Below are 11,324 nucleotides of genomic sequence, written 5' to 3'. Positions count from 1 at the left end.
ATATATTCTGTATGTTCAATGTGGTACTCAAGGACACTGTTTAGTGGTGGACTTGGCAGTGGCAGTTGTACTCAATGATCTTAAAGGCCTTTTTCAACGTGAACAATTCTGATTGAAATACTAATAACTGTTTGGAATTATGTGTAAAAGTTTGTCTGATGTTCTGACCCAGCCCGATGCCCAGTTTCTAGGATTTTTGTACTACAGTTGATTGATCCTTATTCTTTTCTTGGAGTTGTTTGTTAACAAATTGATCAGTAGGATTGACTGTTTCCCCTGTGCTTTCAAGCTTGCTTTAAGTTTTGCATAACTTTATGCAGGAAAAAGCTTCTGACCTGTTGGGGGAGGAAGACAGAAAAATCTTGTTTCCTCTGCACTTTCAAAAAAGTAATACTCTTTTTGTTCAAAATGAATAGGAAAAAATGCATAAATCTGAAATATCTAATAGGTTGAATAAGGTTGGATTTAACCTATATGTCATGCTAAGATTTTTTTTTTTTTAGCCATTGCCTCTGACACATCAGCTATCAGATAGAAAAATAGCTGGTTTTTTCAACAAGTAAAACTATTTCCAGCAGTTTTAACTCCCAAGCTTTCTTCATTCTGACTATGTAATTATATAGCATGTTTTCTTAAACTGGTGTTGTATGCTGTTTCTGATTACAGACGCCTACACCTCAATAAGAAGGCCACAGATAAGCAGCCATACAGCAAGCTTCCTGGTGTTTCACTTCTAAAGCCGTTAAAAGGTGTGGATCCTAACCTGATCAACAACTTAGAAACCTTCTTTGAACTGGATTATCCAAAAGTATGTACATTATTTAGTGTCTTTGTTTTCTTCCCATGCCTCAAAAAGTCATATGAGAAGTTTGAGCGAGAACTATGCTGCTTGGTTATGTCTTGGATTGTTCTTCTGCAGCAAATGTACACTTACATATTTTGCGTATTCCTTTTAAAAAAGGTATCTATTAAGAAACATGGTCAAGGCTTAGGGACAAAACATACTCCACACTTCACTAAGATTTGCTTAATTATTATTCCTGTATTACGGTATTTATAGATTGAAGGGCTTCATACTGCTATAAAAGACCATTTGAGAGGCAAGATGTCCTCCCCATCTGACTACAGCTGTGTAACAGATTCTTCGAAAGAGAACATTTAACTGATAGAATCACCCAAAAGTTTTAGGCTAAGTGATTGCTCACGTACTGAAGATCTGCTCCGTGATGAGGTGGTGTACCTCACTAGTTGTTGGTAGGTAGAACAGTCTCCATGCCACTTATGAGTGTTGGGAAACAAAGAGTTAATAAAAATGTACATTTTCTGTTAAACAGTGTTTGAATTTGTAATGTAAGTGATAAGTAAGATACGTGATAAGTGTATCAGATGCTGCCCTTGCTCTAAGGAGCTTACAACTTAAGAAGAATTCCGCAAATACTTGGGGTATCATTCACTGTGTGTTGTATGCTCCTGTAGATGGGAAATGGAACACATTTTCTACTGTGTATCTGCTGAATTCTGAAAATTGAAATTAGTTTTAATAAAAACTCCTTTTCTGTCAGTTCTCAAAACACTACTGCTTTAGTTGTTAAAGGTAAAAGGTTTGTGTAAGCTGTACGGCAAGTTTCCTTTGTGTATTCTGACTGAGAGCTTTAAACTTACACCTAAGCAGGCAGGGTAAAACAAACAAAAGTCCCCAGTGTTTGGAACTTATTAGAAGCTGGATAGTTTTTCTGCAGTGGGGCTTGGGGCCTTTTGAAAAGCTCTAGACATGAATATATGAATCCTTTCAACTCAACAAAGTGCAATAGTGTGGCCAAGCACACTTCAAAGCATACTTAAGCCATTTCTGTGTATGCTGGTATTGCAGCTACTTTATGACTATAGTGGGCATCTAAACATTATGCAGCTGAAACATTTGAGTATAAATAAAACTTAAGAATTCAGAAAAAAGGTATGCTGGATCTTGCTTCAAGAGGTAGTCTTGATCCTTACTTATGATAATATATGGGTAGCATTCTCAGAATATTGCTACTCTGCACAAATCTGAATTTCAAATAAAGGTGAAAATGCAGGTATGAATGCTTTAGTTTACTGGGGCACAGATTACAGTACAGGCAAGATCCTCAGACTGTTTGAAAACACTTCTGTAGTTATTGTAGAGAGGTACTTCATTTAAGAAATAGACCACAAAAATTAGTATCTCCTGGTATTCAAAGTTCAGGGAAAAATTATTATGAAAGATTAATCTTAAACTTCTTGCAGTGTAGCCGAATTCAGCCTGCAGTGATACCAGTTCTCTTCTGTGGCACTCCATGTATAAAATAACCTTTTCTTGAATGGAATCTGGTTATGCAGTTTCTAAACTGTAGGACTTACACATAATTTTTTTATCAGTGAACTGTTCTTGCCTACTGTGCATATTGTAATTTTGGCAGAAATATTTCTATCCATGTTAAGTATCAGTGAACCTGATGGTAGATAATCATCTTTGTATTTCTTCTGGTTTTATCATACATTTTGTAGCTTTACTTTGTTACTGCATACCATGGGCATTTACTGTGAATTTTTCTGTTTTCAAATATTGGAGTCTGAAAAGTTTTTTTTTCTTTATTTCTGGTTGAATTTCTTAGAGGATGTGGATATAGAAGGATCATTGCTACTGTGGATCAAAGATTAAGTCTTAATTAGTAGGAAAAATAGTTTTATTTTACAGATTTAATTTGATGTGCAATAAAGAACTAATTTCTTCAGTTGGTAGTTTCTGTGGTGTCCATGCTGTCAAGATTGCTCTGTTGTGATGGAAGGACCTGTCTGCTTAATGAGGCAGGTCTTTTACCTTTTAAAATCCATTCTAGTAAGGTGGTAGGAATCAAACACTGCTTGGTCTTTAGCCAAACTGACTTTGAATTTGCATTCTGAGAGGCAGAGATGTGTTTGTCTGGTTGTTTGTAGTGCTAGAACAAGTCTTAAAAACTCCCATTTAATGATTTTAAATTTCCACAATAATCTGAATGCAGTTCAAGTAGTTGGGGGTTTTGTGTATAGCAATACCATTTTTTAATTGAAAGGATATATGTATTTAACTTGATGTCTTCTCTTATGTGAAGTACTTCTTACTGAACAAGAACATCAGAAATTGTCATCAGAGTCCACACTCTATCAGCATTCAGATTACTTTTTGCTTAAGTAGTTCAGTGAAAATAAAGTCAAGCAAGTTGATAGAATAGTATAAGGTAGAACAAGAACTGTTTGAGTCGCTAGTTGGGACTCTTATTTACAATGGCTACCACAGAATTGGTTTCTGTTGCAACTGAGTTTTTCAATCTTGGACTGTAAAAATAGCTTCTAGGTGTCTTGATCAAAAATTTGCATTTTCTGAAATTTATTCTTTGTACTGGAGCTCTTATAGCTTGTAATAGTACTGTAACTTTAACAGGGCAGGAAAAGGTTATACAAAGTAAGAAGTATTTGAGGAATTTGCTGTTAAGGCAGAAACAGAAATACTTTTATCAAACCTTGCAAAGCTGCCTCAATCTTGGATGAGTGTTAAAATGGTGTTTCTTCAATCACTGTCTCTAACTCATGTAACAAGCATGTAGCTTGATTGCTGAAACAGCTATGATTTTTCTTTACCTCTTGTTCTTTCAACCCTTCTAATGATGAGGAAATACATATACATTGCATATGCATATACATGTTCCTGAGCTTAGCTTTAATATACAATTAAACATATGCATGTACATATGCTGCTCTCTGTGGTTTGTTTTCCAACTCTGTTCTGTGTATGCATCTGCAGAGAAAAGGAATGGAAGATGTAGTCCACAGGTATGCAGTCAAAGTGTATCGTAACCTCATTGCTTTAGTATTTTGAGTGCTGTAATTTCATTGAATATAATACTGGATTTAAGATTCATACGTGAACAAAAGTGGAAGTAGAAATAAAAAAATTTTTGTATACCAGGATGTCTTACTTCATGACTCATAGAAACCCTTCCAATAACAGCAGAAGCAATATTCTTCAGTACAAGAGTTTGTTGATATGCAGGTTTGCTTCTTTTTTCATGGGTTATGATTTCAAAAATAGTCTCATTCAGCTATAAAACAACCCTTTGGTTTTAATTCTATAAGAGAACTTTTTATTCTTTTAATTTGTTATGTTATTAAGCTTTATTCCCTATGGATAGTAGCTGTGTGTACATAAATATATATGTGAGTGAATACATTTTTGTTTTTACTAGTATGAAGTACTACTCTGTGTACAAGATCATGATGATCCAGCTATTGATGTGTGCAAAAAGCTCCTTGGCAAATACCCAAATGTTGATGCTAGACTGTTTATAGGTAAGCAGTGCAATTTGAAGGTGGGACTCTTACTTGTAAAATGTTAGGTCTTCAACTCCATGTATAATATTCTAAAATAAATAGTCATCTTGTTCAGTCCATGTTAGTTCTGTAGCTTAATCATCAGTTTGGGGTAAAAAGTAAGCTTGTAGTCACAGTCTGTGACATCAGTCCAAAAAGACTTGGAATGAAGAATGATTTATGTAACCCTGCAATTTTTTCCTTCTAAATTTAAAACAGCAGTTTAAATCCTATCTTTGCATTGAACTGCACATTTAAGAGTTGGAGTTGTGGCTGTATTTGAGTTTGAGGTCCTGCAACAATCTGCTTAGACTGTAGGGCTCTTTTCTTCATTTTGTGTTTGAATCAGTGGAGGGAAGGGATATTAGAACAATGTAGTAGAATGTTGTTCAGCTTTTTTCTCTGATACAAAACAAACTGGACCGTGTCTGTCAGCTGGATGCTAAAGAGTGTGTCTCTCATATTGTAGATTATAATGGTCATAATCATAGTCTTAAGAAATAGTAGATATTCTTTCCCTTACAGAATGTGGTTACAAGTTTTATAGTTCTATTGTCCTTTAGTTACATTAATCTTGTTACCCTGCCATTTTGAGGAAGTATTTAAATTTTTTTCCTTTTTACTTCTCTAATTATAGTAAGATCTAAAATATATAAGTGAAGGAATACTTTAAAATGTGAATCCTTTGCATAGAAGTGGGCTTTAAGAATTGGTAGGTAAACATTTACTGTTCTTCGGTTAGTATATCTAAGTAATTTGGGTATTGAGTCTGAATTCCAAAAAATCCCCATATAGTATTTGTGTATGGTGTTTCTATTTTTTAGGTGGTAAGAAGGTTGGCATCAACCCCAAGATTAACAACTTAATGCCTGGTTATGAAGTTGCCAAATACGATCTCATATGGATTTGTGATAGTGGAATCAGAGGTAGGTGTATTGTAATGTGCTGACTGTGAAGTTGCTCTAATTCACTGTACTTGTTAGAAACTATTTTGACTGAGAATATAAGTAGAAATTGAAGTTAAAAGTTTGGAAAAATATTTTTGGGTTAAAAAAAGTTTTATCTGTAATTAAAAGGTGAGAATCAGTTAAATATACTGTTCAAATTTTTTCCATTGCATTTGTTGTTGATCTTAATTACGTTAATCACTATTATTACTATTTTTATGAGACTTTGTTCTTACAAAACGGTGAGCATCGAAGTATATGTGTTCTTGATACTGGCAATAGAAGGAGAATTAGTGTCTACCTACAGTAGTCTGCTAATGGTAGAATTGCTCCATGAGCTGTCTTTTTTCATTTGTCGCTTAGTAACACCAGACACACTGACAGACATGGCCAACCAAATGACTGAAAAGGTGGGCTTGGTCCATGGGCTTCCCTATGTCGCAGACAGACAGGGTTTTGCTGCTACCCTTGAACAGGTGAGTACAGTATTATGTGGGGGGTTTTGGTGTTCTCTGTTTTTTCTTGCAAGACCTTGCTGACTTAAACTGTGTTGTGCCTCTTGCAGCTTTTGAGAGAAGAAATGTTTATTTGCAGCTGCTGTCACACTTCAGACTATTTAGGATAAATTCTAAATGCCCCAAAATTCCTCTGTGGTGCGCTGAACATTGACTCAATATTTAAGTTTACAATGCAAGCAGTAAAGATGTGCTGGTTTGAAAGCAAACTGGTGAGAGACTCTGAGTCAGAAGTACAATTTAATATGAAAAAAACCAAATTAACAACAACAAATGCAACAGTACAAAAAGACCGGGAAAACCTCTGTCAGAGCCCGAAAGTAACCTGACACCCTGTCAGTCAGGGTGTTGGTGATGGTCCGATTAAATGGTGGCTGCAGTCCTCCTGGAGCGATGGGTCTGTTGGAGCAGTGATCCTGCGGATCTGGTCCTCTCCCGAAGGTCCAGTGGCAGCTCTTGTCCTCTGGGAATCCAGCAGGCAAAGGGCTCTGTGCTGGTCCAAACCATAGCTTATATCCCTGTGAGCATGCTTGGCTCCCCACCCCGTGGGTTGAAGCATCTCACAATGGGAGGATGTAATTCTATGGGTCATGCCTGGGTCCCTGACAGCCCATTAAACAGAGACAGCCTTCTGAGGGACAAGGTGACGACCATCACTGCCCCCACCTGCTTTCACAGCTTGTGGAGAGACAATAGAATACATAGGCTACCCCCACACTGCAACCCAGGACAGAAGATTACAGGATGAAAATAATAGGTTTTGTTTTCAGAAATACTAAAACTGAAGAACACTTTCTAGTGCTCAGTCGGAAAGGACAATTAATTCTATTTTGATGTCTGAAAAGGCACACAGGAATGGCCGTGACAAGTCAAAGCAATGTCCTGCATGCACAGTATCTTATTTCTGGCAGGGTTTACAAGCAGAGCCTTTGAGGAGAGCAGAACAAAAGGAAGGCTTATGTCCTGTTTTCCTCTAATACTGTCTCAACTTTCTGCAGTTTTCAGCTGAGAGACTTTCTGAGTATATTTACTTATCCTTAAAATACCAGTATTTTTGTAAGAACAGATTTCTTACGCAAGCTTTTTCATTCTTTCTTTGAGTCCATGTAAATTTTGAACTTCTATAAGATGCTTTACCTGGAAGTTCCACAGATCTATCTCTTACTGTATCCACCATGTTATTCACTCTGACCCAAGTTCTTCAGTCGTGTTATTTCATTACTCATAATACTTGTTGTGGAAGAGAAAGTGCATTGTTGATTCCTATGCACCATTTTCGTATCACTCATTCTGTCCTATTCTCCCCTCTCTTCGGTCTCAGTAATTTCCCTTTTGTAGAATGAAGAGGTTGAGTTTTCTTGTTTGTTCTTTGTGTCTCAAGACATGTAATTTAATCATTTTTTACTCTAAGCTGGTGTGTATAAGGCATTTTGGCCCTGAGGCTAACTGATGTGTGTCAGACAGAAATGTGAGAGATGAAAGTGCAGTGAATTCAGTACTCTCTTTGCATGGAGAGAGGGAGGCTTGTGGGTTTTTTCCTTTTTCTTTCTTTTTATTTTAATTTACTGATACAAAGCTGAATTTCCAAGAGATCTCCAGCTATAAGTGAAGACCAGAGAGCTACAGCACAGATTTCTTAATACCATATAGTTTCTAAGTTTCCAAGAACATGTATGCGATAATGCAGTTAATTTTCACAAGAGGTAGGAGAGAGCATGTCTGTCAGCTGTCACCAGATGAAAAGTTCATTCTAGTGATTAGACTGTTACTTAGTGTTTTTTAATATATATATTTCCTGAGAACAACTTCAGTAAATTAGAAATGAAATACCAAGTGAAGTGCAATAGTTCAATGTGTGGGTTTAAAATCTGCTTATAGATTTGTAAAAACACAGACACTAATAGATTTCTCAGATCTGGTGATACGCTAGATTTCTGAGAACGGTAGTAAATATCTTTCCAAATGCAGCATAGTAACTGGCCACATCTAGCACCTTTTAGCCTTCAAAATGTTTTCAGTGAAAAGTTGTCGGTGAGTAGTACTTACATATAGGGTTATAAATGCCTGTTCTTGTTTTGGCAGGTTTATTTTGGAACTTCACATCCAAGGTCATATATTTCAGCCAACTTAACTGGCTTTAAGTGTGTAACAGGAATGTCATGCTTGATGAGGAAGGATGTCTTGGATCAAGCTGGAGGACTGATAGCTTTTGCACAATATATTGCTGAGGATTACTTTATGGCCAAAGCTATAGCTGACCGGTAAGATGACTCTGAAGTAAACTTTACTGCTTTAAGTGTAGTTTAGATGTCTATTTTCATACATGGTGCATAACAGTAAGTATAGTTGTTTAGGTCAGCTTCATATATATACAGCAGACATTTAAATACCTGTGCTTTGCCCTGTCAGTATAGTCTTTCAGAAATGATTAAGCCGTGTCATTGTCAGTTCCTTTAGAGAAAAGTTTTTGAGAACTTCGTTTAGGTATTATTCAAGTGGTATTTGCTTTTTTCCGATGAATAGTCTTGATATAATACACTTAATCTTTTTGCCTACAGCCATTGTAATGATGTGGCATATATGCCAAGGAAACTTTACAAGCCTAATAAAATCTTCATGTGTTTGTTATCTAATTGGGTTTTGCATCTTTTATTTGGACGCTTATAACAATGAATTTCTTTTTCAGGGGCTGGAAATTTGCGATGGCCACACAAGTTGCAATGCAAAACTCTGGTTCATATTCTATTTCTCAGTTTCAGTCCAGAATGATCAGGTAAAATGTTAATCTTTACTTCCTCTCCCACCCATCCCTGTCACCTGTCTCTGATGGGAATGATTAGATAATGAGAGGGAATACATTTTCCAAGCTAATTTGGTCTGATGTTCAGAATGCTGAAGTTCAGTGCACAGCTTGATGCATACTTCTCTGTTAGTGCTGAGAAAGAGGCACTGATTTTTCCACTTTCCAGAAGTATGACTAATACAAGTACCTTTAGTACCATTTAAATGCTCTCCCCTTGAAAGGGAGATTTCTTTGCAGTATTTTATTTGGAGGTGTAAGTTAAATGAGATTAACATTTTCAGAAAAGACCATGATGGCTCATTTAATGAGGTGAGGGAGGAGGACATAGTGAATAATGTGTAGTCAGAACTGATTTGTTTGTCTTTTCTAGGTGGGCCAAACTGCGAATTAACATGTTGCCTGCCACAATAATTTGTGAGCCAATCTCAGAGTGCTTTGTTGCCAGTCTGTTTATTGGATGGGCAGCTCATCATGTGTTTAGATGGGATATAATGGTATTTTTCATGTGTCACTGCTTGTCATGGTTTATATTTGACTACATTCAACTAAAAGGTGTTCAGGTACGTAGCTTCGTTTTCTTTGGAGGTTATTAAAATTTGCTACTGACAACAAAAATTTCTCTTGACATCAAGGAAATAAGTTACTCCTGTTACTTCTTAGTCTTTTGGCTTCAGCTATAGAAGCATGAAGAAGAGATAGTGTGCTTGGTTGCAGTTTTGTGTTATATATGCTCCTGCCTCTGCCTGGGCTCTGAAAGTTTCTGAATCTGTGCCCTTAATCTTCACGTTTACAGTCTGCTCTCCCTAGGCATATCTAGAAATTTTAAGCTCTTCTAACAGTACAAGAACAGCATCTTTGTGGGATTTTGTTTGGTATTTTTTCTTTTATCTTAGTTGTCACTTTATCTTGTGGTGTTATTGTTATTGAGGTGTATATGTACTCCTAAGTACATTTTTCACTCTATGTTGATAATAAAGGACCTGGAGGATGGGTGTAGCCTACTTTTAAAAATAAAATCTTCCCATCACTAGAAGTGAAGCTTCAAAAAACTTTTAATATAGAAAGATGACACAAATCAGAACAGTATTTGTTGTTCTGGTGCTGTAGGAACTGTATAGACTATTTTCTGCTGTGACCATATTCCATACAAATCAAATTTATAATTACTTGTGTATTCAAGGTTTTCAAATAGTTCCCAGCATACTGAAAAATATCATTTTGGTAGTCTGAACGCATGCTGGAAATAATAAAAAGTTAGGGCTTGTGTTGATTCTGTAGGACTCCAGAAAGTCTTTTTAATAGTCACTTTTTTGATTAGTCTTCTCACCATGCAGAAGAGCATTATGCCTACTCTTCTTCTGAAGCCACTTTGATTTCCAGCTCTGCATGTAGCTGGAAATTCTCAAAGGAGCAGAAAATATCAAGAGGCTAAGCATTTTTTTCTTAGTCCCATGTTTCCTATGCAATAGGCCAAAGGCTTTATTTGAATTTCATTTCTCTGGAAATGTGCAGGAGTGGTCTGTACAGGTGCTGTTCTGTTGGGGTCTGTGGCAAAAAAACTGGTGTGTCTGCTTGAACACAGTTTTGTAAGCTTCAAAGCTTAGAAAAGCTTCAAACAAGTGAAATTGTCACACTTTTCATTGCCTTTTGCTTTACATACAAGTCTGTTTTAATACGTGTAGCCGTATCTTGAACAAGAAAAGGTTCTTGGCTTTTCAGGAAAAATGCTATTGATATATAGATCTGCTTTAGAATAGATTTGTCTGCAACAAATGTTTTAAATTACTTTAAGTTTCTTTTGAATAATCAGTATGTTTAAATACTTGGTTTTTTTAATATTTCCAGGGTGGTGCTCTGTGTTTTTCAAAACTTGATTATGCAGTAGCTTGGTTCATCAGAGAATCCATGACAATTTATATTTTCCTATCTGCTTTGTGGGACCCTACTATTAGCTGGAGGACAGGACGCTACAGATTACGTTGTGGAGGCACTGCAGAAGAAATCCTTGACATATAGTCATGCATTTGTAACTGTGAATGTCAGAAAGAAAAGGAGGAAAGAAAAGTATTATAAATTGTTTATATAAATACTTTTAAGGAAATCTACCTTCAGTAGTTTTATTTACTTGTATGTTTTGGTATCTGTTCTTTAATTTATTTTTGCATGGCACTTGCATCTGTGAAAATACATCTGTAGTCTTGGCCAAATGGTACCTTGCTCCTATGTGCAAGTAGAAATGGAGAGAATTGGTCCTGACATCTGTTTTCTATAGGAATGCTCTGAAGTAAATTTTATTTTTTTTTGGAAAAAATTATCCTCCTGGATATGAACAGCTTCTTACTCCTTGGTGTGCTAGCCTAGCAAGTCTAGGGATCACACAGCTATTTTCCAGCTAGATTGTACAAGCCTGTACCTAGGAAAATCACAAAAGTACAGCTGATTTTATTTATTTATTTTTTTTTAATCCCACCAAATTGAGCTAGTGGTTGGACCTTGGGAAAGAAGCTCTGAAGTGCTTTATGCCTACCTCTTGTAGTTGCTGCAGAACAATAGGAATGGAAAGGTAAAACTGCTTTGCAGAAACTACTAAAGTAAAGCTGAAGTCTTGTGTTTATATGTATATAGGAAATATTTTAACCATTGCAATGAACCAAAAGTGGACTGAGTTTGACAGAATGAAGTGGAAGGAATTAC

The 11,324-nt window shown here is 36.2% G+C and overlaps 1 protein-coding gene across 1 annotated transcript; it reads left to right on the top strand.

The window, feature by feature from the left end:
• Positions 1-666: 666 nt before the first annotated feature.
• Positions 667-10,713, top strand: UGCG (UDP-glucose ceramide glucosyltransferase; the record flags this gene model as incomplete). Its single annotated transcript, XM_009077948.1, has 8 exons — positions 667-808; positions 4,242-4,344; positions 5,190-5,291; positions 5,676-5,788; positions 7,910-8,088; positions 8,514-8,600; positions 9,001-9,190; positions 10,476-10,713. Coding segments are annotated over 8 exons (1,087 nt in total), but the record flags the coding sequence as incomplete, so codon positions are not given.
• Positions 10,714-11,324: the final 611 nt, after the last annotated feature.

This window comes from Acanthisitta chloris, unplaced genomic scaffold, assembly GCF_000695815.1.
Source record: "Acanthisitta chloris isolate BGI_N310 unplaced genomic scaffold, ASM69581v1 scaffold6467, whole genome shotgun sequence".
Classification (NCBI taxonomy): domain Eukaryota; kingdom Metazoa; phylum Chordata; class Aves; order Passeriformes; family Acanthisittidae; genus Acanthisitta; species Acanthisitta chloris.
Note: the sequence above shows the minus strand (reverse complement) of the source record. Positions and strands in the feature narration are given on the sequence as shown.